General features: G+C 41.2%; 1 protein-coding gene across 3 annotated transcripts in view; it reads right to left on the reverse strand.

Annotated features, from left to right (window-relative positions):
- Positions 1–1,988: 1,988 nt before the first annotated feature.
- The window catches only part of LOC117430511 (neuronal migration protein doublecortin-like), a 65,412-nt gene continuing 39,426 nt past the window's right edge, over positions 1,989–27,974 (reverse strand). The window contains exons 4-8 of one of the 3 annotated variants that reach the window (XM_059001104.1): positions 23,522–23,624; positions 20,081–20,137; positions 19,063–19,170; positions 11,104–11,198; positions 1,989–9,939 (exon numbers count right to left, since the gene is read on the reverse strand). In XM_059001104.1, coding sequence (XP_058857087.1) covers positions 9,883–9,939; positions 11,104–11,198; positions 19,063–19,170; positions 20,081–20,137; positions 23,522–23,624 — 420 coding nt within the window. In that variant the 3' untranslated portion in view covers positions 1,989–9,882. The remainder of the gene's footprint in view (positions 9,940–11,103; positions 11,199–19,062; positions 19,171–20,080; positions 20,138–23,521; positions 23,625–27,974) is intronic. The other 2 variants (XM_059001105.1, XM_059001106.1) reach the window with 2 other exon arrangements.

Consider the following 27,974-nt stretch of genomic DNA (forward strand, 5'->3'; position numbering starts at 1 on the left):
TAGTCACGCCCCCTGCGATAGCTGGTTCAATCACGTCTCCTCCAATCCATGACTGACACATCATGTACCGCTTTAGGGCGATGACGTTGGTCATTGTGACTCCGCCCCCTTCCTGGCTGGCTGGCTTCCGACTGACCTTGGAATGAACTGCCAGGCCAACCAGTATGAGGCATTCTGTTCCTGTTAGACAGCGCCCTCACAGATCGGGAGGGAGATTGTTGACTCGGACTCATTCGATCACTGTCATAGGCTCCCATTCACAGCACAGAACAGAATAACTCATTCTGTTAAAGTCAGACCCAGAGTGGAAGCAGTTCATGCAGTAACTGACTTTTTTAAATTAAAATCCAGGACCTTAAAAAAAGGACAGACCAAACCAAATGTTGAGTTTACCTCAGTAGTCCCAATTTGTCCTATATATTACTGTGCAATAAAAAAAGTATTTTGATACAGCCAATAATATAATTTCTTGTAAAAACAAGAAAAAAGTAGCAATATAATAGATTTCTGTCTCTTTCCTTTAGATTTTATATAAATGTTTTTGATTTTTTTAATGTTATCTTTTTTGTTAGCTTCCAGTGTAACAATAATCTTTGCTTGTGCACCACAGGGAAGCTCATGTGAATCAGCTCCGCTTTCTGGAAATGCATGGTTTAGTCACAGCGCTGTGTATAGCAAATATCTCTAACAATATGAATTAAAGAAGTCTTAAGGGCACTGCATAATAGACTTCATAATCATAAATACAACTGCTATTAAAATGTATTTCCATGCAATTGCCAGACATTAATGTGCCACTTTGAATTGCAATGTATTATTAAGTGGGAGAGGGGGTCTGCTGTACTGAGGGGGATAATGAAGCAGCAAGATGAACCAGGCCAGGGATGAGAGGCTGCTGCACAATTCCAGCCAACAGTGATGGATGAATTTCCCAGACTGGGAGAAGTCCTTTGTGATTTCATTTAGCCTGGATGTTCAGTATAAAATATGTATTAGCCCTCCTTGGAATTGCCTTCGCTTTCCACAGTATGCTTTTTCTGTCCATCTTACTCTCCAAGCCGCCTTAGAAAATGCATGTTCTTCATCACCCTGGAAATTTAATGGCCCAAGTGCCCTTATCTATCTATTCCAGTCACTTTTCCAAATGGGGGGTTTATATTTCTTTGAGAGGTTCATTGTTATTTTAACTATACTTTGTTCATAACCCTGTTTTTACTTGTTCCTGTATCAATTTGCATGGAAATATTGCTTCCCTGTCTCTCTTCCACTTATGCAATATAGTCTGCCAGGAAAGCAGTCCAAGAAAATGTGAATTGATAACCAGTGCATTTTCTTGTTTTATGTGATGTAATGGCTTGACATCTCAGCCCATTGAACTGAACAGAGAAGCCAGGGCTGGATGCAAACCACAAACCATACGGTTCAAAGACGAATTTCTTCCTGTTCAACTAAAGAGCACGCCCTCTAGTGGAAGCATAGTATTATTAAGTCATCAGTCGCTTGGAGGAGATCCATCACAGTGAGACAATCTATTTGGGTTATCCTGCTGTCTGAAGGTTTTATCGTAATAAAAAATAATACAAAGACTTGAAAACATTTCCGGTCCAGGAGTAAAATATCAGCAACCTTTTTAATGGATTGCAGATCATATTTACTTTGTACAGCTACGGCCAAAAGTGTTGCATCACCTACAATTTTAGGATGTAGACAAAAATTATATGAACATAATTTAGAGCAATGAAAAATACCAAATAGAACAAATGTGGTATTTCTTTGTATCTGTATTTAAAAGCCTATATTGAAGAAGATTACCTTTTCTGATGTTCTTTAAAGTGTTCTAGACTGTTGCTTCTTTGTCAAAAGAGTAGAAAAGTTTCAAGAAAATCTAACTTTACTTAATCATTAAATTTTTAATTTTCAATTGGGCAAGTTGATAAAAACAAACACCTCACCCATTAAAAAAAAAAAAAAAAAAACATGGGCCAGCATTATTTGTAACCAAATTTAATGGTTTTGATATTACAACACACATGTTGCAAATATACATTGAATTGAATACAAATCTGAAGTAGAAATGCAAGGTCACACAGATGAAGTGTCTTCTTCATGGGGAGATTGTACACACAGTGGTTCTGTGCTGTTCTGCTTACAGAACATACTTACTAATATATTACATTTGTGTGAAGAGACAGGGCATTTATAAAAGTTTCAGTTTTTCCTTTAAATTATATTTGTTTTCCTTCAATGAACCCACAAAGGGACGGGCATTGACTTGTGATATCAGCATCCATCAATTTAAATGGAGTTAAATGGAGGCACAAACTCCCAAACTCTTATCTGTGTCGTTCATCTAATGTTTGGAAAGCATGCACATTCATCCATGAAAGAAGAACTATCACTCTACTGTGACCACGCCGAGATGAGACATGGACCATGCAATCTGAATTGTTTGGGAAAAAAGAAGCCTTTTTTGTTAGCAAGCAATAAGTTCCTACCTCTAAAAACCACCTACTGTCTAAGTTACAGAAAACTTGCTACGCCTATATACCAGAAGTTTTTTTTTCTTTGTTTAAAAAGTCAATAATAAAATGTTTTATGTACAAATCGAATGGCACAAAGGCAATTTATAAAATAGCAAATTAGTTTTACACTGATGAGAGCAGAGGCTAAAACATGCACTTATACAATCAAGCAAGAAATGGGCGTTCCAAAGCTGCAATATACTGGACTGGAAAATGGCACTAACTTCACTTTTCCTTTTTTTTAATTTGCTGAGAAATGTAGTCTCCTTAAACAAACGGAACAGTGTTCAGTTTAGGTGGAAATAGAAAATGTAGGTTAAAAAGAACATCATTACATGTGTATATATATAACTTATAGAGGCTTTTCTACATGAATGTCAAGGTTTGGACTATTACAGTATTCAAGATAATTAACACAAACTGGAAATCTCTTCAATACAAGGGACCGAGAGAACCACATGGACATTTGTGAATATGGGAATTATTTGCAACCAATGCAAAGATGTATTTATTTTTATTTTTTATTTAGTGCTTACGAAAGGGGAAGGACAGTGGCTCAGCAGGCAGGCACCATGAGAGCTATCTTCACAGAGATAGAGAGAGAACCTCAATCCTGACATGAGCACCCCCTGTCCTGGGCCATCCTCAAGCAATTGTGCCAGAATGTGCCAAATATGTGTGCTGGCTTTGTGATGTAGATTATATTAATGTCCACTGTCCAAACTCTTGAGACATGAGCTTAATTCAGACCTCCAGACCTCCAGGGCATGACGAGTGAGTTAGCCTGCAGCACCACACCCGCGTTCACTTAGTCTACAGGCATTGCTAGGATGCTGTTTTCAGAAGTGGAAATTATATGCAACTTTAGGACCCTTTGGTATACAACACTGCAGTGACAGTTTCCAAGCCTGCAGTACATATACACAGTTCCAAAATAGCACATACTGGGCATTGGAGGGCCCCTGTGTGTTTAGAAGTTTTTCATAGAATATTATTTTTGTCAAATACTGTATAGTGAGAAAACTCTCCTGTTAGCTAAAGCTACTGTTCATATAAATTGCTTTTTAATTGTTATTATTTCCCATGACAACCAAATGCGAGAATATGAAAGCAATTAGCCGGGTGGTAATTAATCACTTGTGGTGAAAAGCAAGAATCACAAAGAATAATGACCAGATAAGGAATGTAGGATACTTACATATTTAAAACAACCCTCTGATACCTTTACTGCATGATTTAAAACCGGTGATCCGCTTGCCAGTGCAATGAAGAGGCATTTAATCTGGCTCACCTGGATTTGCATTCATGCAGAGCTAGCAGGGAAATGATCCCTTAGCCTTGACAGATTGACCAACAGGGTGCCCGCTTTGTAGGTACCTGCTGAGTCCTCGATCCATACTGTATTTTTATCACAAACATCACAAATTATCATCTTTGCATGCCATATACTGCAGCTTTAGACAAGCAATCTCAAATGTATCTTTCTTATCAAAATGGTTTCAGTTCTTGATGGCATTTTACTATTCTCATCATGTATCTGTTCTTTCGCACCATACAAGAAGTATAAAGACCTCCACGCACACGCACACACGTACAACGGGGGCAACGACTTTTTAACTAGTGTTAAAACGTACCTCTAATTATCATTCAGACAGGCTTACATTTTAAAACGGTCTACACGTCAACTCTCATACCCAAATTCTGAAGACTGTGCTTTGCAGGGAATTGTAGCTGAAATCTCCGCTTCATGAACATTGTTTGAAGATCCTTCAGGAAACGTAAAAGCAACGGGATTAACCCTTTGCGGTCCTATGTCGGACCTAGTCCGACATTGCAATTATTCCTATCCGGTCCAATGTCGGACCTTGTCCGACATCATCAAAAAGACGCAAAAAACGGGTTTCTAGTCATATTTCCTCAGGAACAAGCCGAGAAAACCATTCAATGGCCGAGTGGGAGCGACAGGAGCCGAGACAAGCCGGAAAAAAAAAAAAAAAATGGGCGTATCTCATGAATAGTCATATTTGCCCCTGGCATCAGATAACGGCGGCCATAAGGAAACAAGATGACTGTTACTGTATCAGCGCTCAGAGAATATCACAGACATTTGCAGAGCTTTTTTGAGATGTTATAGTAATAAAATAATGATTTGGATCGCATTATTGAGGCGTTTGGTGATAAAACAAGTGATCAGGAGATGATTGATCGGTATGTACGACTATTATTATTATTTATTTATTAGCATATGTGAAAGCTATAGCGAACGAAAGGGTGGGGCGGGGCTGGAGATGCCTAGTGAGTGCTTTGTTGATATGCAGGGCCTTTTAAACCCGTTTGACTGTGGAAAAAAAATACTTTTAAACAGCGCGTCTAAAATTAACTGTGCGTGTGAAAATAAATTGGACCTGACGCGCCTGACACGCACTTAATAAATGGCCTGCAAAGTATGGGATCAGCCCAATGCTTTATTCATACTGCATTTGTATGCTGTAAAAGATAGTCCTGTTGAATTCAAGAAGCAGTCAGTGGTACTCAAATAGGAGCAAGGAACCTGGCAAACCATTAGCTGGCAGGTTTTAAATCCCAGATTTTAACCCTGGCGAAATGTTCATCAAGGGTTGCAGAGCGTGTTACTTTAGCTTTACCAACATAAGGCCGCTGTTTCACAGTAATGCAATATGATATATTGTTAGTGACACCACTGCCCTTGGCACCCTGCTATCTGACCCCAGCCACACCCACACAGTATCAGAGGATGAATCTCAAGGGATCTGATTTTAAAACACTGTTAGTTTTCCACCCTTAGTTGAGTACCACTGATCACAGCATTATAATATTCAGATCCTTAATGTTAGCTGGTTAAAAGAAGACATCAAACAGATGTTCATTCTACAAGTGGGTGTAAACACAACGTATGCCAATCCAAAGTCTAATGCAGTCTGAAGCAGAGATTTCAGTTTGCAATTATCCATACCCTGTTTGTCTTTTTTTTATACATTCAGTGGCGCTGAATCATGAGCTGATGGCCCCCAATTAGCTTACAGTGCAATTAACTCCCTAGACATTCCTTTTATACTAGAGATTATGTTTAGCATTGCAGCAAACGCCATGTTGCCACGGCGATAGGGGCGATAGAAGGACAATGTGCTCATGGTTTGAATAGTAATACCAATCTTATTTTTTCAGCAAATATACTTCACATACCACGGAAATAGCACAGTTAATACTGCCTTTAAGTACCATGACTTAGTATATGAGGAGTGGGGATTTTATTAAATTACCATGGCAACCTACAGGCATTGCTCTCTCCCTGTCTCTCTAAAAAAGATACCGTTCCCTTTTTTAAATGAAAACAGTGGTCAAGGTCATGTATCTTCAAAATTGCGATCTCCATGACAACAGCACATGGGTTTTAGAAATATAGTAGATATTAAAAACCCTTCTCATTTGACTAGGCAGAAACCACTTTGTTAAAGAGGTTTATGCCTTATCAAACGATAGACAGAATCAAACGTAGTATTATTATTATTATTATTATTATTATTATTATTATTATTATTATTATTATTAATAATAATAATTTAAGGTGGTATTTCAGGTAGAAGGATTAAACAGGATTTTGAAATACAGCTACCTAGCAAAGCACTAACGAGATAGTACCATAGATCACAGGTCCCAGGAAGCGTGATTATCATATTTCATAGTGGCATAGCAGACAATAATAATTACATTGGGAGCAAAGTAATCAGTCATATGAATAAATCAGGTTTCTCTCTAGGTGCACCAACCCTGTTAAAAATCCCAGCAAAGACCAGCACTGGTTTTAAGTATGACCTGTAATGGTTTCTAATTGGTCTTGTTCATTCTAGATCCTGTGTGTGAGTTTTAAATAGTTGTAAAATTATATCTAAACTGGTCAATTTAATGTAACATGGGTTTGACCACCTTTTTAATTGTTTTCAGCTCTTAAGCAGTTACAGAGATCAAGTTACTTATAACATTTTATAAGTAACTTGAAATCTGCAACTTGTTAGGAACTGAAAACATTTAAAAAGGTCTAATTAAGTAAATGATCAGTTCAATTAAGGGTCTAGTTAAGTAACTGAGAGCTCAGTTGGAATGCAAACCAGAAGACACATGGGGTCCCCAGGACCAGGGTTGGGAATCACTGCTATAGAGGAATCGAAATATAGTAATGTGATAATCAACCTGACCTGTACTCTGTTTCCATTGAAAAAGGTTTGGGGAGAGACTCCATAACAAAAAAAGGTGCAACTGACAGAATACGACTGCTGTAGCACCCTGGCTTTACCTTGCAGGACACAGCGGGTAAAACACTTCCCTTCCTTACCCAGAACTGCACATTTAAAACTTCACAAAGAGAGTAGTGAAACAACATGGGTTTCTGGTATCACCAACCCACCTAATAAAACAGTATTAAACAAATCCAAACAGACAACAAATACTGTAATTAGTCCAAAAGTTCAGGCATAAAAACATCTAAAAGCAGTATACAAAACAGAGTGCTCACGATTTTTTGTTTGTTTTATATAAAAAGGCACCACTGGAACATTGCTGCTCCGAGCTGCATGGTGCTGCCTGTCTCTCATTAGAACATGACTGTTTTGCTGCTCCTGTAAATAGTTATACAAAGTGTAGAAAAAAACATTATAACAAAAAAAGGTTTCACATAAAAAAAAATCAAAAGTTACTGAACCGTGCTGTTAAAAAGTGTGACTCCCCAGAGCTTAAAAAAGTAACCCTCTGTGTTAAATCATTCCCAGTGACCTGTGCTTATTATAAAAGGTGTAGTTGAAAGACTGATGCTGATTTGTTGTTTGCCTGTTGCTTCAATTACTGGAGGATTTACAGTAATTCTGCTCTGGTTTAAAAGCTATGCCCCCGACTGAAGATTCATTTTTTGCAATGAAGTTAAAATTAAACCTTCCTCATGCTTGCTGTCAATTGCTTTCACGGTTCTTACATTTCAACATTGTTCCTGATGCAAATGAGAGTCTTAAACACCAGCAGGATGATAATCCCAGGCAGATACGGAAAACAATCAAACCAGAGTGATTTCTACCTGTCATTCTAGTCAGAGGGATGGATCTAAATCTAACCCATCACTTCAAATCTTCCACAGTCCTGGTGGTATTTTTCCCAGCCTTGGTGATTTATTAAGAAAACAAAACACAGTGGAAGAAGTCTGAGATTTCAGAATATTGTTACAATTATCATATTGATACTATTTCAATTCCAATTCCTATACTTTGAATTATAATTAATTGGTTATTGACGAGTGAGAATGCTGTGGTATTCCTTAATTGCCTTTGTGTTGTACTTCCAGGATATACAATTCCCAACTAGTTTTTTTTTTAATTCTTTTGAATAAATAAATAAATATGATATAATAATTCAGCTCTATATTAATCTCATTATATCTAATGGGCATGAGTCTGATTTACTGGGAATCTTTTATTTTTGCACACTCCACATATTGGCATATTTAAACAATGTATGTCTGGTAACTTTACATTGTGTCTCTAATTACTGTGTTTTTTTACATAGTAGTTACTTAGTATATACATATGTATTTACATAATTACAATGCTATTATGCATAGTTACAATGTAATTATTGTGTAAATCTTTTTGCATGATATATGTAAGTAGGGTTATATTATACAAAAACATTTACACATTAAGTGCATTGTAACTATGCATAATAACATTGTAATGTGTAAGTACACATGTATTTACTAAGTAACAAGTATGTAAATACACTGTAATTAGAAACACTTAATGTAAAGTGTTACTGTATTTTTAAAGTGTTTTTTGATCGTATACAGTTTAAAAAATACTATGAATAAAAATGGCATATGTTGCATACATGTAAAATGCATATATAGTTGGCTTTGGCATATATTTTAAGTGGTCTCTTTCAGCAATATATATACATTATACTGTATATATATATATATATATATATATATATATATATATATATATATATATATATATATATATGCAACTATATCTGCAACATAAATCAAATATATTTGTCATACTGGGCTCATAGACTGTTACAGTGTGTTGAAACGGTATAATAAAGGGTTAAGGAATTCCAAAACATTATTTAATTTAACTAGACAGGCTTTTTAAAAAGTCTGAATAACTGATTATAAATAAGGACCACAGCACAGCTTCTCCTCTCTCTGCTGTAGAACGAAAGTTGGCAGCCTTAATCAGCAAAGCCAATTTAAATAGAAATCAAAGCACAGTGGTCTTTTTAACAGCACCTTTCACTCGTCATTAAAAACATGGCGTGGCTTTCCTGATTGCTTTGTGAAGACACAACTTGCCCATTCCTAACTATCCCAGCTTTCATCCCCCTGCTGGTTTCAGTCTATCTTCTCTCTCTCTCTCTCTTCTCATTTGGTACATTCCATTATCTCCAAAACGGAAAGCATGAAATTCAATGAGACAGACTCAGGTATAGCATTGTTACCGACCTGTGCAGGCATTTAAAAGTTATTTTTTAAGAGTTCTTCAGAGAAATCCTTGCCCTTTTAAATTAAATTCAAGAAATAAAAGAGTTGCCCAGATATAGAATATGATCTGTGCCTTCATTCGTTTTAATGTCATACAAGCAAAAATAGGAATATGGTATATAGTATTGGCAACAAAACTCACCAAGTCAACCTACTACACCTTTTATATGTTTGCTGCCAAGAATTCATTTTTTATTAATTTGGCAAAATACAGGTTTCTTATTTTTAAAAGGACAACTACGAATAATTAAAACAAAATAAAAATGAAAATGGAATGATAATTTTAGTGGAAGTAGCAATTATATTTTATAAAGTACTTTCAAAATTAATGTTGTTGTTTTTTTGTTTTTTTTAACACATCTGCCTAGTTCAATCTTAATAAAGTTTAAATAACAGTGTGAAATTGAGTGAAGCTCCGATTCCCCTCAGAGCTGAATTAAATGGCACATGAAAGAGTTAGCTGAATCGGCTCAGGGCTCACACAGCACGTGTAAAGCTGCAGCCGGATCCTGTGAAGAACTCCAATTAATGTGAATGAATTCTCAGCAGCTAATTACTTCACAGGCAGCGTTACTGTAGCCAGGCAGTCTCAGTGTGTGACACACAAGGACAAACCACAAAGAAAAATCTGCTTTATACTTCATTTTGGTGTAGTTAAAGCACCACAGAAAATCTGCTTTATACTACATTTTGGTGTTTTCAAAGTTAAAGCACCACAGAACTCTCTGCGATTAGCAGGACAGATCGGAACTTGACTTTATGTTTTTTTTTCTTTTTCTTCTACTTCAGTAGCTTAAGGTCGTTTCTTAATTACATCGAGTCGCCCAGCGAGTCGGAGTCATCCAATGAGAGAGGGAGATACAGGTCCTGTGGCGGGAAAAACAAAACAGCCAATCAGCATGTTTGTACCAGCAAGGTGTAGTAAAGCACAGTAAAAAGCACAGTGGTAAAGCAACAGGAAAGCTCACAGATATGTATGGTGAAGTTTAAGGTGAAAACATTTTGGCAAGCCTTACTTTCCATTAAAAAAATGGTATCTGCTACTACACTAGACTAAATAAATCTGTTTGCAAACCTTACTTTCAGGTAGTGATGCACTTCCTAGAGAGTGAAATGGTCCTCAACCCTTCAACCCTATTTCCTGTCTTTAGCCAACCAGCTGTTTCCTCTTTTGATTGACATGCTTTGCAGCCAGTAACATGCTCTTACTCTAACCCAAGTCTGCTGACGTGAATTTATTTTTCTCTTTTATCATTTATGTTTTAATTTTGCTATAGCGAATGGAAGTGCATAACAGGTAAGATTTATGGAATTATTTTATAAGCTATAACTGCTTTACGTAATTATAGCAAACAAAATCATTACATTTTCACTTCCATTAGCTACATTCATTTCTAATGAGCAGTTTTATAGCATAACAGGGCGGAGGCTGGGTATGAACCGGTGACCCCATGTGCTACAAGCGAGTGTCTTAATCACAATTCGTGGTTATAGAGATTTCAACCTCATCTCATCTCACTGCCTGGGGACAGAATCTGTAATGGCAGTGCAGCACACAGCACTGCCCGTTACACTAGCAAACATGTTTTTATCTGGAACTACTTTAGGGTTAAGGAAGTTCTCGGTTTCGCTGCCTTTTTAATATATAGGGCCATATTTTCAAAGCATTTATTCCAGTCTTTAATGAACTTCTAGTTCCTAAAAGATGAAACAGTAATGCACACAACTGAGAAATAAACAACTTGACAGTGCCCAAGAGACCTAACATTTAATTACTAAGCTATTTGATATTAGGTTTGTAAAATCCAGAGTTCATGAAAGACTGGAGCAAACTCTTTGACAATATGGCCCATAATGTTTTAAAGCACAAAGACATTATTGCCATACGTTTCTTTGAAAACTGCACATCTCTACGTGAGACATATATACGACATGGAGGTGTAGTACAACAGGTTTGATTCGTGGAATTCTTTAGTTAGGTACAATCCCTTTAAGGGACAAGGCTGAGTTCACGACACTGTCACGCAATACCTTGTGCTTGCGAAGGCTGCCGGGGCTGGTGGGTGTTGAGATGGGAGATTGCTTTGAAATGGGGGTGGACAGCTGGCTGCTGGAGGTGCCATTGGCTGTGGAAAGAGAAAAAGACGAGCCAGTTTGATTATAAAGGAGCGGCTGCCTGCAACTGTAAGGCACAGACAAAGAATACGCAAAGCAGCTTGAGAAGATAAACTCTTCTGGTTTTAAAACCTTTTTGTTGTTGTACGAGACTCGAGAGCCGTTGTGGCGTTTCATTATATCTTCCATTCAGAGGTAAACATACTGGCCTTGTTCCACTACATTTGCAAGTTGCTAGGAGACTGACGGAGTTTGTTTACAACACAAGGTGGTGTGATCCAGTGCCTGCCAGCCTCCGTCTGGTCAGTTGTACAAACGTCACGATGTGACCAGTGTGTCTGTACCAATCTGAAGTCAGAACCCCCCCCCCCCCACCCCTCCAAAAAAAAAACGTTTATTTCAACAGTATAGTGTGCCACAAAAGCAACACTTTGAAAAGCTATCCAATACATTGCCAAACGCACACGTTTTGTTTCTTTTTAAATTTAAATTGTTCTAAAGCCAGGACATTGACCATGTGTCATGTTGAATAAACATCCACTTAACGGGCAGTCTATTTTACTGTACAATGGAATATCTCTAGCCTGAGAAAAGGACTGGCCCGACTATACAGAATCATAAGGTTATGTTCAGTCTATCTTCACACAGAGAGTAACTGACAGAGCAATCTGAACCGTGAGCTTGAGGGAGTCGACATCATCAGTGTTGTGAGATAACGACAGGAATGTTAGTCAACTTGACATATGTTCAAAGGTGTTTACTCCTTCATTTATTTTTTTGGAAAGCACAAATCATTTGACAAAGCTGGAACCAAACATATAATATAAACCAAGGTCTCTTATGCATTTATAGTCTGGAGTAAACGCTTTGAAAATGTGATCAATAATACTTTCTTCGAAGGTCTGATTGAGTGTTTCAAATCCATGGGTGATTTCCTCAGGAACATTTGTGCTTCCAGGAGCATCTACACATAAATCTGATCCTGACATTAACTCACAGTTTTACCCCCAAATCTTTAACTCAATCCTAACCTCAAAGTCACCATCAGATAGCAAAATTACTACCCCCCTCAGCGTGATTAAAAATATTATTCTCTATTCAAAGTGTGGCTGCTCCCTAAGCATTCAGTCCTGGATGAGTGGAGGAGGTAGGCGAGCGTTTCCTTGTGCCGTGTGCCACTCGTAAGAGAACTGTGTGGAGGCTCAGAGCAGGATGAATGGTCTTTTTAATACCTTCCTCCCCGATATCTATTGTGGGCTCTTTATTTAATCCCAGAAACGCTGGCATAAGCACATTATATGGAATGGATGTACACTTGTCTTATTCAGACTAAAGTAGAGCCAGTGTGAGCTTGAAGAAAAGATCATCTCAATAAAGCTCAGCCAAAGCTGGCCACTGTCTCCATGAGCTAAGTTAAGCCGGCCAGACACTGCCAACCGCCGCGAATGGCAGCGAAATGGAATCAAATGGTCCTCGACATGTATTTTGTAACATATAAAAGCTGCATCTCCCTGTTAAAAGCCTCAGCTAAGATAGAGTGGGCACTCAATGTGAGTCATTCTTGAGAACAGACTGAGTAGGATGAATAGGAAACAGATGGTCCTGCGCAAATATAATCATTATGCGAGGAACAGTGTAATTGTAGCTTTGTACAATCATGGAAATTGCAAAACTACCAAGCAAATTTCTCAGAACCAAAACAATCCATTCCAAGAATGAAAGAACCTGGGTTCATGCCCTGGAAGATTGTTAGGTTAGGAAAAAAACAAACAAAAAATACCACTGGAGCTCACTCCTAAACTCCTAGTGTGTTCTCTCAGTGACACTTTTTTGTCTGCGGTCCTGCATCTTGACAGACGTAGAAATGATGAACCCTCAATAACACGCAGTGACAGTAGCGCAGTCCCGTGGAAATAGGCCAGGTGGGCATGCACTGGCACCCCATATCCAGATGCCAAGTACAGCTGCTGTCTTTAAAATCAACCCCTTCACTACATTATTGAAAGACCCTTGGGAGCCAGACTGGGGTTCCTCAATTGGAAGTGACTGGATATAAAGGTCTTTTATCTCCAGTGCTGCCACAATGGAGCTCAACAATGACAGGCTAACACCAGACTACTCTTCTTATCAAATCACAGGCCTTGAGTGCCAGATTCAATTAGACTGTAGGGGGGTTGAAATACATTTAAAATGCTCAGCACTCTGATTTGAATTAACGGCCTCTTCCGGATGCATTCTTCTCTAAGTAGGGCTAATCTGGTCTGCATGGCTGGTGCCTGCAGTGCTCAAGGTGACTTTTGGTGGGCACCCAAACACGACACCTCTCAGAAGAACAGATTTGTTTTTCTCTTGCGTGATATTATTCAAGGTTAACTGTGCAAACCACACGCGCACGCTCTCAGAATTGATAAAGCATTACAACTGTTAGAGTACAATGGTTTGAGAGATGGGCCCAATATAAGGAGCAGGGGGCAGCAGTGTGGAGTAGTGGTCAGGGCTCTGGACTCTTGACCGGAGGGTCGTGGGTTCAATCCCCAGTGGGGGACACTGCTGCTGTACCCTTGAGCAAGGTACTTTACCTAGATTGCTCCAGTAAAAACCCAACTGTATAAATGGGTAATTGTATGTAAAAATAATGTGATATCTGTATAATGTGAAATAATGTATAATGTGTTATCTTGTAACAATTGTAAGTCGCCCTGGATAAGGGCGTCTGCTAAGAAATAAATAATAATAATAATAATAAGGAGAACTCCACAATGAAAGAGGCAGGCACAAGCACAGAGAGTGGTTTCAATGGGTTTGAAGTGAATATTTAATTTCTTGTGTTCTTCTTCCTGTGTATATCATTCCTGCATATCATTTTCTGTTTCAGTCATCACATCCTGGTGACTTTTTTTTTTTAATCTCAGGAGTTTTGTAAACTAACCATAGCCTAGCACTCAGTGGATGTAAGAAATGTCACATTTGTTGTATTTTTTTAAAAAGTCACCAGGATGTGATGACCGAAACAGAACATTTTTAGTCCACCCCAGATATTTGTACTGTGTTTAAACCAGGGCACCCCATGCTTCTCCTAGGTTTAAACCATGAACTATAAACACGGTCAGCCCAGGCGTCCCTTGGTTAGCAATTTCAAGACCATGCTTGGCATACGGCACCACAGACTAGCGCAACAAATCTGTTTTCACTGTCAAAACATGAGGTTACCAGTCATTACTAGGCTTAAAAAGCTTAAATGTCATCCTACACAGAACATATATCCCTGCAGAAGCTAGGTGCTGTCCAAAGGAAGTTACCTAAGGCAGTGGTGTACAAACTTTTTATATGACACCCCCTTTTCTTAGCATACATTTTGTTGCGTCCGTCCCCTCCCGCTGACACACATATTAAAATGTTAGAACATAACTTTATATTTTAACAGGTGTTTGTTTTCCGGATTTAATGTAAATCGCGTATTTTTCCTAGATTTAACAACAAAAAGTCTAGATTCAGTTAAATACATAAATGTTAACAAACACATTCTTACAAGTTTTCAAAATTGTACTTTCAGATATAATTTATATACAGTATGTTGAAAACACGTATCGTAAATTCAACATTTAAAATCAGTCTGTAAATCTTTTTTTAAACTTGCCGAGTCAACATTTAGCTGACACGTTAAAGCTGGGTTTCTAACAAATAAATCAGTGAATTGAAATATTTTTTTTACACTTGGCAATTCAACATTTACCTAGCAGATAAATCTGAAAAAATGTTCACAAAATAAATATTTATTTTGCCAGCAGAATCTGAAGCTAAATGAGCCCATTGAAGCGTTTGATTTGGCATTGTGTGCTGCAGCGCTGCCCTTACACTGACAGCCAATCCCTTCGCTTCCCTGCCTCCTCTGCATACTACAATGCCAAAAGAATGTACACATTAAAAAGCTTTTAAGAATGTGTATGTTAAAATGTGTGTATTAAGCTAAACCTTGTTTTGGTTAAATCTAGGACAAAATACACGATTTACATTAAATCCGGGAAAAACACAAGTTTTTATTGCTTTTGTTAACACGGAAGCTGCCATTTTGTCTCGGTTCATTGCATTTTCACTGACACTCGCCACTTCAAACATAATCTCTCCGGTTCCAAAAGCCCTAGAGTGATGGGCAACAGCTCCTTTGAAAGGTAATAACTTGGACTAATTAGCTGTTGTGGCAAAGTGCCCCGCCCCTGTGTGCATTTGTGTGATCTGTGTTGTGTATATGCGTGCGTATGTTAATGTTGGTGTATAGTCATTGGTACACGGGATATAAACGGGTCTGTGTTTCACGTGTATTTAAAAAGTGTATATTTGTATTTAGGCACGGGATTGCACATCACGCACGTGCATTTAAAATATAATATGTGAACACGGGGTTTCACGTAATTAATTCACGTGCTGGGATTCAAGTGAATAATTAATTAGTAATTGAATCCCAGCACAACAGTATATATAGATGCACATTTTCACTCAGTGGTGGTTAGGTGTTCGGAAGAGGAGAACGGGAGAGAGAGAGAGGAGAGTTAAGTTAAAGATCGTAAAAGTGAAGATAAGTGTGTGTACTCACCGTGTTTGTTTGTCTCCGAGCACCGTTTGTGTTTAGTGCGTTTTGTTTGTCTTTTTACTTTGGCGTATAGTGCCGTGTCCCGTGTTTTGTGCTGTTTTCAACCCTTTTATTTGTTAATAAACGCTGAGTGCAGCCATTGCACTCGGCTCATCATCACAACCACCGTCTCTGTGTATTCCTTTTCTGGTCTGACGCCACCCACTCTGGCCGTCTTTGTGACACGTGGTGTCAGAAGTAGGATAACCGCGCCTCCAAGCGTCAGACCAGGAGGGGTTTTGTTTAGAGAAAAAAAAAAAAAAAAAAAAAAAAAAAAGAGGCAATGGCAGAAGACGCCATCAAACTGCGGGGCTGGTTCCTGGAGAATGCTGGGCTGGAGGCCCAGTCTCTGCCCATGGTCGTCCGGGCTCTGTGGATGATGGACTGTGAGAGATGGGAGGCATATCAGGAGGAACACACCCCAAACACCTTGGAGGAAGGTGTGGAGTTTGTCCTCAGCTACCTGGAGGCAACCATAAATGGAACAGCAGCCCAGGTAGCAGGACCACCAGCAGAGGAGTACCTGCTGTCCCCATCTCCACCAGCAGAGGGTGAGTACCTGCTGTCCCCATCTCCACCAGCAGAGGGTGAATGCCTGCTGGTTTTGCCTCCACAGCCCAAGCGGGAGGAGCCTGAGCGTCCACAGCCCAAATGGGAGGAGCCTGAGCGTCCACAGCCCAAAGGGGAGGAGCCTGAGCGTCCACAGACCAAGCGGGAGGAGCCTGAGCGCCCACAGCCCAAATGGGAGGAGCCTGAACGTCCTACGCCTGAGTGGAAGGAGCCCGAACATCCTACGCCTGAGTGGGAGGAGCCCGAACGTCCTACGCCTGAGTGGGAGGAGCCCGAACGTCCTACGCCTGAGTGGGAGGAGCCCGAACGTCCTACGCCTGAGTGGGGGGAGCCCGAACGTCCACAGCCCAAGAGGGGGGAGTCGGTGCGTCCACAGCCCAAAAGGGAGGAGTCGGTGCGTCCACAGCCCAAAAGGGAGGAGTCGGTGCGTCCACAGCCCAAAAGGGAGGAGTCGGTGCGTCCACAGCCCAAAAGGGAGGAGTCGGTGCGTCCACAGCCCAAAGGGAGGCAAGTCGGGGCTTCCACAGCCCTGGGACCCAAGCCACCAGCAGAGGGAAAATGCCTGCTGGTTCAGCCCCAAGGGCCGGAAGGGGAGGAGTTACAGGCCCAACCCCCTGGAAATTTTTGGGGGGGAGAGGGGCAGGAGGCTGGTGTCCCCCAGCAGCCTCTATTCATGCTGCTGAAGGCAGCACGGCGCGCACCAGCCCAGCCGCCACAGCGGAGGGAGCCAGCGCCGCCAGGAGCAGAGGAGCTGCCTCTGCCTCCGCCACCTCCACCGCTTCCTCCACTAGGAGCAGAGGAGCAGGAGCTGCCTCTGCCTCCACCACCACCAGGAGCAGAGGAGCAGGAGCTGCCTCTGCCTCCGCCACCTCCACCGCTTCCTCCACTAGGAGCAGAGGAGCAGGAGCTGCCTCTGCCTCCACCACCGCCAGGAGCAGAGGAGCAGGAGCTGCCTCTGCCTCCACCACTTCCAGGAGCAGAGGAGCAGGAGCTGCCTCTGCCTCCACCACCTCCAGGAGCAGAGGAGCAGGAGCTGCCTCTGCCTCCACCACCTCCAGGAGCAGAGGAGCAGGAGCTGCCTCTGCCTCCACCACCTCCAGGAGCAGAGGAGCTGGAGCTGCCTCTGCCTCCACCACCGCCAGGAGCAGAGGAGCTGGAGCTGCCTCTGCCTCCACCACCTCCAGGAGCAGAGGAGCTGGAGCTGCCTCTGCCTCCACCACCGCCAGGAGCAGAGGAGCTGGAGCTGCCTCTGCCTCCGCCACCGCCCGGAGCAGAGGAGCTGGAGCTGCCTCTGCTGCCCGTACCTCCGCAGGGAGTACGGTGGCCGGAGCCCCAGAAAGGGGAGCTGCCGGCCACGAAGAAGGGGGATGAGGTCTGGAGACCACTTTCCCCAGCAGCAGTTTCGCTGCAGGAGTTCTTGTGGCCGGAGCCCCACAGGAGGGAGCTGCCGGCTACGAAGAAGGGGGAGGTCGGGGGACCACCTGCCCCCGCAGCTTTTTCGCTGCAGGATGGGACCAACAGGCTGTCAGCCGTGCCACTACCGGCAGGGGTGCTGACAGCATTGCCAGCCAAGGGCCCACTGAAGCCTCCCTTCCCAGCCCGAGACTTTGTTCTGGACTGCTGGGTTTTTAAGGGGGGAGGTGGCCGTTGAGGCCATGTGTGCTGCGCACAAGGGGGGGTATATGTGGCAAAGTGCCCCGCCCCTGTGTGCATTTGTGTGATCTGTGTTGTGTATATGCGTGCGTATGTTAATGTTGGTGTATAGTCATTGGTACACGGGATATAAATGGGTCTGTGTTTCACGTGTATTTAAAAAGTGTATATTTGTATTTAGGCACGGGATTGCACATCACGCACGTGCATTTAAAATATAATATGTGAACACGGGGTTTCACGTAATTAATTCACGTGCTGGGATTCAAGTGAATAATTAATTAGTAATTGAATCCCAGCACAACAGTATATATAGATGCACATTTTCACTCAGTGGTGGTTAGGTGTTCGGAAGAGGAGAACGGGAGAGAGAGAGAGGAGAGTTAAGTTAAAGATCGTAAAAGTGAAGATAAGTGTGTGTACTCACCGTGTTTGTTTGTCTCCGAGCACCGTTTGTGTTTAGTGCGTTTTGTTTGTCTTTTTACTTTGGCGTATAGTGCCGTGTCCCGTGTTTTGTGCTGTTTTCAACCCTTTTATTTGTTAATAAACGCTGAGTGCAGCCATTGCACTCGGCTCATCATCACAACCACCGTCTCTGTGTATTCCTTTTCTGGTCTGACGCCACCCACTCTGGCCGTCTTTGTGACACTGTCATTTATGTATTTATTATAAAATAATACTTTTTAATTTTTACAGAACTGTCTATTTAGTCATAGTCGTGTCCCACACTTTGCGCACCACTGACCTAAGGAGTGTCCAATGTGAGAACAGACTGTATGCAGAACGGACTGTGAATTAATAATTCTTTCCAGGAAATATTGGAGGCAGGATAATTAATTCAAATGGCAGTTATACAAAAACTACCTATGACCTTTGGAGATTGTAGACTGCAGATGGAACTGGCGGTAGGTACAGCAGGTATTGGAACTAGATGAGATGAGATTTTACAGACTGGTTGCGTGGTGCAGATGGAAACGTGGCACATGGCAGTTACACACAGTGCAGTTCTGTATGAAGAGTCTTACTGGATTCAGCTGGAGACTTGCTGCGTCGTGTGGGTCCAGGACTCTTAGCTGAGCTTCTCTGGGAGGATGGGCCTCCTTTCGAAGTGCTTCCTTTCATCACTCGGCATTCTGTGAACACAGACCCCACACCCCAGTTACAAAGACTACAGAGACAGGGTGACTGGAACAGCCAAGAAACATCAACTTGGACAAACTGAACGACACACACAAACACGAGAGCTCGCAGACACATGAAACCCTGCCTATCACTGGACACTACCTTATTATCTAGAGAACCAGGTTTCTGAATTTCTACAGAAACCGAATTACTCAGACCTACCAAAGCTTTTAGAAACTGGGATGGATTGTGATGTTGGGGGTTGCTAATGATATTAAGGAGCAGTTCTTCTCACAGAATGTATCTAATTTCTTGGAATGACTGGGGTGTCGGACATGTCTTGCCTATTTAACCCCAATCAGACCCTTACTTGCTAAACTGTGTTGTTTTGCCCGCTAATCAAAACTAGGTAAACCATTTAAAAAGCAACACCTCCCACCAATGAAGTTGTACCTCTCATGTCATTATCAATGCAGAGATTTGTCTCCAAAAATAGGCTTCTGCTACAGTGATTGCCAAGGCTGGTGCTGCATTGAGTGCCGTCTCTAGCTCCACAAACCAGGTCAGAGGATGTAACAGAGCGAAATATGAGTCAGACTCAGTTATTTATATAATGCTACCATTTAGGGAAATCTGTTTCACAGCCCAGAGTGCCAAGGGGTTTTCATGAAGTTAAAATCAGGGACAACAGAAATATGCACGATCAGATTTTGGTTTTATTCCGTCTTTCCGTACAGTAATCTACAAATCCCTATAGGTCAGTGTTGCTGATTTGTGTGCAGGTGAGGTAGGGTTACAGAATTTTGGAAGGAGGGGGTAGATTTTAGCAGATCATTAAAAGCTACTAGAACCCATGACCCCCACTCCTTCCCAAGCAGATTTCTGCATATTGTACCTCAATGTTCACAGATTTCTACTGACCTTGGTTATAACCCCCCTGGGGTGTTTTGGGTTTGGTTCCCCCCGGGGAAAAGTGTGCTGAAAGAAAGGAACCAAATGATTAACCAATGTGTTCTTCTTGCCACCTCTTATTTTCTTCCCAGCAAATGATAGAGCTTAATTTAGGTCAGGCCAACAAACATGTTGGCTAATATCATGTAATCAGTCTCATACATAAAGTTTGTTAACTTGACTTCCTTATAGTTTTAATGGGTCGCCTACAGAATAGGGTGTCTTTTTATTATTAACACATTAGGTTAGAAACTAGAAACTACCCAGCTGAATTACTTCACTGCGGTTTTTTACAAGTTTCATACCGTGTTTTAATGGATGATATATTGCCAATTGACACTGTTCAGGTAAACAGGTGTCTTCAAATTCTTTACTGTGAGCTTTGATGCTGACACACTTCTGTGGTATGGCTCCCACCTGTTGAGGACCTTAGGGCTGGATGACTCACCCTTCAGGTGAAATAAACGTTAACATGAAACAAGAGACTTGTGGTTTTGAGGTGCCCCTGTCAGACTATAAAAAGTGCAGATGTGTCATTTCAGATTTCACGCTAGCATGGACCTCTCTGTGGTAACAAATCAAACCCCTATGGAGAACCGTCGCGTTGGCTAGCGGTGACGCACCAAACGCCCAGCCCCATGTGTCCCTCATCCTGCGTTTCAGCAATGTAGGACTCATGAACCATGGGGGGACTGACAACGCTGGGAGCTAAAGCAAACACAGCAACGGGAACAATGTGTCTGTGTCCCAAACCCAGCCTGGAGGATAAATCAATTGCATTTTCCACAAGCTCATTGTACAGAGAAGTACCAAATGTCCCACTTTGATCTGTATTCGGGGGTTATTTAGGGACAGGGTCGGTGGTGCTATTGTGGTTAAACAAAAGAACAGAAAAGCTTAATCCAGACCTGGGCTTTATTGTTATGGATTGTAACATGTTATTTTCGATTGAGGTTTTCAAGTAGACAGGCATGGCGGACAGGTACATATGCAGTGTTAATGAATGCGTGGCATTGGTGTGAATGTATGTAAGTCATGGGCTCATAGTACAGCAGAGGTCTTCTATGAAGTATCCAGATAGGCCCAAGCCAAGTCAAAAGCATGCTTCAATACTGTACAACAGGTTCCTGTCCAACATGTGTACATGCAGACCATTTTTCATATGATGTGTTTTGATTTTCTCATTGTAGTCCATGAATTATGTGCTTATAACCCTATATACATCATTCTATATCTAAGACATATGAGACAGCAGTGTAAAGCATTGCTTATTAGGTTTTGAAATAATACCAATGTCATTTTCTTACGGTTTAATTTCCCTGTTGTATATCTATTGACTGATTTTTAACATGGAACTGAACTTCATAAAAAAGCTAATTAAATATATTAATTAAATCATTTATGCCAGTCAAAAAAACAAGTGTCGTCGACAGATCGTTACTAGGTTCTCCAGTCTAACACAGTCATGTGCTGCTAGCTTTCCTGTCGGAGTTCACCCGAGGCTGAATTGAAACCCAGACAGCCGTGTGAGAGTCGCGTCCCACAATCTGCTGCAGAGTTCAGAGTCAGGTCAGGTGGTGTGAGGGAAACACTGACAGCAAGCCAACATCTTTCATTCCAAACCTCCCTGCAAACAGAGAATTGCCTCTGACAATCTCCAGAATTGTAATGTGCTCATTATTTCATGAATTTTATAACAACACACAACGATGGAGAGGCATTTGGGTCTGTAGCTGTCTTTCTCTGTATCTAATAGGCCTGTCTAGGGATGTGTGTTCACGCTCTATGGGCAAGCACTTTGTTATATCGTCCGCATAATTATTAGATCAATGCTAAAATAATATCTCATATCAATTATTAATGGAACGATTGCGATTGTTTTTCACATTATGGTTGAATTATTTTATTTAAAAGTAACATGGAGTTCAACTATTTTAATCATTGTTGTATTTGTCTGGTACCCTTTTAGCAACACTTATTTCTGGAATGGTTAAACAAACACTGCTTTATCTTAAAAGGAAAAGATGTCTTCTGCAAAATGTTTGGTACAGTACTGTCAGAAAACCATGTTTACATTTTACGGATCTATTAAAACCAGCCTCTATGTTAAAAATGACAACTGACAATATTTATATTACAAGTCAAATCATGCAGTCACACCTTAATCGATAATCTAGAACAGTTTCATGTTTGTCAAGCTACTTTATTCACAGACTGAAAAAAGACATTAAAGCTTTGTGAATAGAGCCTGACATGGAAAAAATAAATACAAATGAATTCGCCTGACCAGGACCTCTGGCAGAACTGACATCTATTTAATCCTTTCACACAGTTCTACAGCGTTATTACAGCAGAGAAGAAATGCTAGGAACTCATATATTACATTTGGCATGGAATAAATTAATGTGGCTTTGATCTTCCTGTGATGGGATATCGTCAGTGTCAATGCCAAATGCGATTTACTGTATAACACATGTTCAGTTTGTTAGGACTAGGAGCCGGTAAGAGAACTGCATTTAAATGCAAAGTTGGAAGATAGGATACTGAACATACAATCCATATCAATGGAGACTCCGCTGGAATTCGGACAAGCTAAGGGATACTGTAATAGAGGGGGACATAAAAACCAGCCAGCCTGACTGAGGGAGACACTCCTTCAGCTTGTCTGGTAGTGGCTTTGGAGCCAGTAGTTTGGTATCCTGAGCAAGATGAGTAGTTGACCACACACATTTGGTTTTAGAAGTGGGATGGCTAACACAAGACTGCAGGATCTAATGCATATTGGTTATTGTTTTGTACAAGGTAACACTGTTACTGCAGATTACCAATGTGGATTATTTGTCTTGCAACAGTATATCACGGACCACAACACAAATCATCTGATATTTAAATTGCTCAGAAGAACGAGTTCATGAAAGCAAGATGCACAGATGGTATGTTAAGACAGGACCTTTGACAGGACATCAACAGAAACTGAATTCTAAAGTGTAATGAAACTCCCTGAGGCTGTGTTTGGTTTCTATGGTTCTACAGGACTTTATGAGCAAAAGTTACCAAAAATATAATTCATTTGATTTATCCTTGTTAAAATTTACCTAGGCATTTCCAGAATTGTAGAATGCCATTATTTTAATAAATTAAATTCATAATTTTGAGCTTATAGTATGGCCTCTTAAATTCCGCACCTACAGTATATATGTGAAAACCGTACTGCCTTCTTGTGAAGGAAAGGCAGCACTAAGGTAAAACACTTGAATGTACTGGGATTGTCCAATAGTTCTTACACTATATTTGAGTAAAAACACATCATCTGAAATGTGGCAGATCTCAACACAGCTGCCCTTTAACTTCATGTTCATCCTGATGGATAGAAATCCAGTGAAGAGGTTCAAGTCTGGTTTTCTGACTCACCGTTCTCGTCCAGGGAAAAGTCATCTTGGGCGTAACGAAACTTTTCTGGCCCACACGCAATAAAGACATCATCATCCCCGAAGAAGTCTTGAAGGCATGTCACCTGAAACAAAGATGAAGACAAATGAATATACTATAAAATACAATAAAACCTCACGGAACATCTCCGACAGTGAGGTTCAGAGCAGAACAGCTATTATTCCCTCTAAAGCTAACGTGAATCCAATATTAAATAATTCTGTATGATGTTTATGATTACTAAAGCAGTCTCAAAGCTACTTACTCCAAATCATGATAACCTGAATACTTTTCATAAAAGAGAACACAACAATTATAATTCTAAAATGAATAAGTAACAAGTTAATACTATTTACAAGTCCCTAAATGAAATGTCGTAGTTGTTTATTTCTGGCTCTGTAACTTTACTGAGTGCTATTTTAAATACCTTCAATAATCTAGCCCTATATGTTCTATTGAAAAACTGTCAAGCTGATCAATGACCATTTAACTAAGTAACCTCCGTATTTGAGCATGCATTTTCATTCCAGGTTCTGCTTCCCTTTTCAAACTCAATTTCGGTGTGTGTTCTGTGATGCTTAAACCAGTTGAAAAATACTGATTTTCTTTTTCTTAATTATGTAACCGAGACAGCCTTTAAAAATGGCAAAATGTCAGTGAGTCTGTCCATTCACGTGCCAGTCAGTGTGCAGACTCTTCACAATTCCCCAGCTCCTGCACTTCCTCATCCACAGGAATGGGGTGCAAATGCAGATCCCCCAGGCCTTTTTTGTTGTTCTAAGAAATGTAATATTTACCCACCCTCAGATCTGCCTCTAAGCATCTATTTCAGATGCAAATCAGCCTTGCTTGGCCCCCCGGCCAGAGAACATACTGCAGATGTGTTTACAAAGTCCCAATGCATTGCCAACTTGGACAGGTGGAAACAAGTAACTGTGGAGACTTTTGTGATGCTTTTGTCCTTATAAAAAGTTGACCTTAGTAAAAGCAGAGTATAATACAGCACAGTGAAGGCATTGCAAAGCAAAAAGCCCAGATAGGTACAGTACAGCCTATTCAAAAACCACGGCAAATGCATAGTATAACCATGGGAAATGCAGGGCAAAATGCAAAATTACAGTGCAAATGTACTGTGCTAAACTTACTTAAGAGAATCAGATTTTGTAGTCACTCATTAGGCAGTGCTAATGTATAAGATGCATGGTGTATAACACCAGTCTTGCATTGTCAGACCATGGAGTTTCAGAACATAGCTGTACATCACAATCAGTGCTATTCCTGATCCAGGAGTTAATCTGGATTCCAATTCTATACGCTTATTTCAATGCATACCAGAACCAGTTTCACATTTTTGTTGAGGATTGTCACTGACATGACCCACTGAGTCAAAAATCCATGATAACTGAAAACATGTGATACAATCTAAATCGTCAGCTTCATGCCCTCCACAATACTGTACGTTTCATTAAGCATAGAGAATTGTAATCCAGGTGCTAACACTTGGTTCATGGTCACTCATGGAATAACATGGATTTGTATGTACAACCATGTGCTGTATACCAAGCATGGCCTGCCAATGGTTAACCATGGTCAATCAGGGCTGACCATTTGAATAGTTCATCGTTTAACCCTAACTGTTCTAGCTACTGGAACACATCAGAGCTTTGATACAACACCGTTCTTCTGCAATCCACCTCCACCCCCATTAGTGCAGGGGACTCAATCAATGCCACATCACTAATACCCCACATCACATCATGCAGCTTGTCTCTGGGGTTTGCCGTAAATAAATACATGCATATTCAAATTCTGAACCGCCGTAAAGCATCAGAAGTGAACATTTTTGCCAATTAGTTTTTTTTTTTTTTTTATTATTATTTTCTCCCCAATTTTAAATGCCCAATTATTTTTAGGCTCAGCTCACCGCTACCACCCCTGCGCTGACTCGGGAGGGGCGAAGATGAACACACGCTGTCCTCCGAAGCGTGTGCTGTCAGCCGCCCGCTTCTTTACACTCTGCAGACTCACCGTGCAGCCGCCTCAGAGCTACAGCGTCGGAGGACAACGCAGCTCTGGGCAGCTTACAAGCAAGCCCGCAGGCGCCCGGCCAGACTACAGGGGTCGCTGGTGCACGGTGAGCCGAGGACACCCTGGCCGACCTAACCCTCCCCCCCCCCGGACGACGCTCAGCCAATTGAGCGCCGCCCCCTGGGAGCTCCCGTCCACGGTCAGCTGTGGAATAGCCTGGACTCGAACCGGCGACGTCCAGGCTATAGAGCGCATCCTGCACTCTAGCGAGTGCTTTTACTGGATGCACCACTCGGGAGCCCAGAAGTGAACATTTTGACAGCTTGGAATGCTTAGCAATTTAGCAGAATTGTCATCAAAGCAGCCCCTTGAGTTCAATTTGCATGAGTGATGTCTAAGAGTCAAGGTATGTCACCCTTGGTGCTCACGTGGGAATATTTATTTCTGCAGTGTAAGACACCTTCATTTATATTCTATGTGGAAGTGATTCCTCCATACACAAATATTACAAAATACACCAGCAGCAGATGGGAGGAGAAAAGGAAAGCCTCTTTAAGGTTTAAAAATGCAGTGCAAAGCCTATGCTCTGCACAGGCTATATAAACACAGCAGTGTGACCTAATTGAAGCTCAAAACTGGCTGTGTCTGCATGAGTTGTCTGTCCTTTGATCATCCTTCATGACTCTGCCTCAGTGTGTTTGAGGACGGGGAGATGAGGCACTGAAGCAGGGATGCTGGGATGCTAAAACCACAGGACCCACATTTGTACCCCTTCCTCAGCCCAGACCTGAACTCTCCCTGTCTGCCGTTCAGTCCTGCGCTCCTCTCAAACAGACACCGCGGTTCTGTGAATTGTACTGAATCGCGTGGTGTTTGTTGTGTGATGTGGAATTGTGTAGTGCTGGCTCTGTGTCCACTGTAACTATATTGAGAATGACATCCCCCCAAAAACGTCAAATTTCAAACCCAAGCCTCCAGAGGTGTGGCCACTGCAGTAACTTCTTATTAAAACGTCTGTCTAACTTTATAAAGCACTGTAATAGTTCCTTACTAGTACTGTTATACTAATGAGGATAATTAGAGAGGAAAAAATAACCTTGATAATGGTCACTTTATTAGGCATTCTTCTTTAGCTTAGAACAGCGACACTCAATGCTTTGTGCTAGTTCCAAGGTTTCCACAGCAACCCTAGTGCTTCAGCCGTTCACAGTGGTTATCTGATTCAGTTTCCGTCAATGTGACAGAGCCAGTATTAATGTGGATGGTTAAACTAGCCAGAGGACCTGGCAGGTGGGAAATGGTCCAGTGGAATCCACCAGGAGAATGGCAAGGGTTAATTTACATTACATCTATACAAAGGTGTATGTAACGGTCAGGGTACCTCAAAGTCTCATACTGTAACAAGTTACCTCAGTTCGTTCATATTTTATTGTACAGCTCAGCGCATGTTATCAAGCTTCTTGTGCTTCGTGGGTTCCTGGCATCTCAATGGTCAGTTGTGAATATACATGCGGGAGCTAGAGAATGCCGGGACAGTTAACTGTAGCCTGGCTGGGAATTGCCACATGACGCCAAACCTTACCTGGAGCTCTGGTACAGATGATACTGTTTATTAAAAAAAGAAATTATAGCAAGAGAAATATTCTGTAATATAATACGATATAATAATATAGTGATATCTGATAAAGCTTTTCATTGACAAGGCAATAGTAACCAGTAATTAAGATTGTTATAAAATACAAGTATGCAGTGTTTCATTTCATTGCAGTACCCTGACCCCTACTCTTACCTTAACCTAATCATTATAAACAGTTCCTACATGGAAACAAAGATGATGATGATTGCATTATGTATTACTCTATAATATGTTGCCCTCTAAATATACAGTATATGTTGGAGTACTGCACTACATACAAATGAAAACTCAAGACATTTCAAATATGAAACTGTGTTATGTCCCACTGGTGCAATACAGGAATATATGTTGCAGAGCGATGTGCAATGAGCACTGTGCAGTCTTGAGAGCTACCATGCCTATTCCTTGTAGCAACACCTCCATAGGCACAGAAGAACATGAAAGCAGTGTGAAAATGCCAGACTCAGCAAAGAGAGACTATAGCTGCTAGCCTGCACTGCCGCTCTGCACTGATGCACCGAGATACACATCTGATTGAAATTCAGCCCACGCTGGCACTCTGTTCTCGAGCAGGCAAATTATTTTTGGAATAGCTCCCAGATTCAGCTGCATTTCCCAAGGGGTGGCTCGGCATGGTCTGATAAAGGCTGTTTCCTGTAGCATAGTTGTTATGAACTGGATATAGATAAAGAGCGAGGGATGATGTTAATTTATTAGCTTGGTAAATAAGATTTGAATAGTGCTGTATCTCTTTGAAGAATAGGTATGTCT

This window comes from Acipenser ruthenus, chromosome 26 (genome assembly GCF_902713425.1).
Source record: "Acipenser ruthenus chromosome 26, fAciRut3.2 maternal haplotype, whole genome shotgun sequence".
Lineage (NCBI taxonomy): Eukaryota > Metazoa > Chordata > Actinopteri > Acipenseriformes > Acipenseridae > Acipenser > Acipenser ruthenus.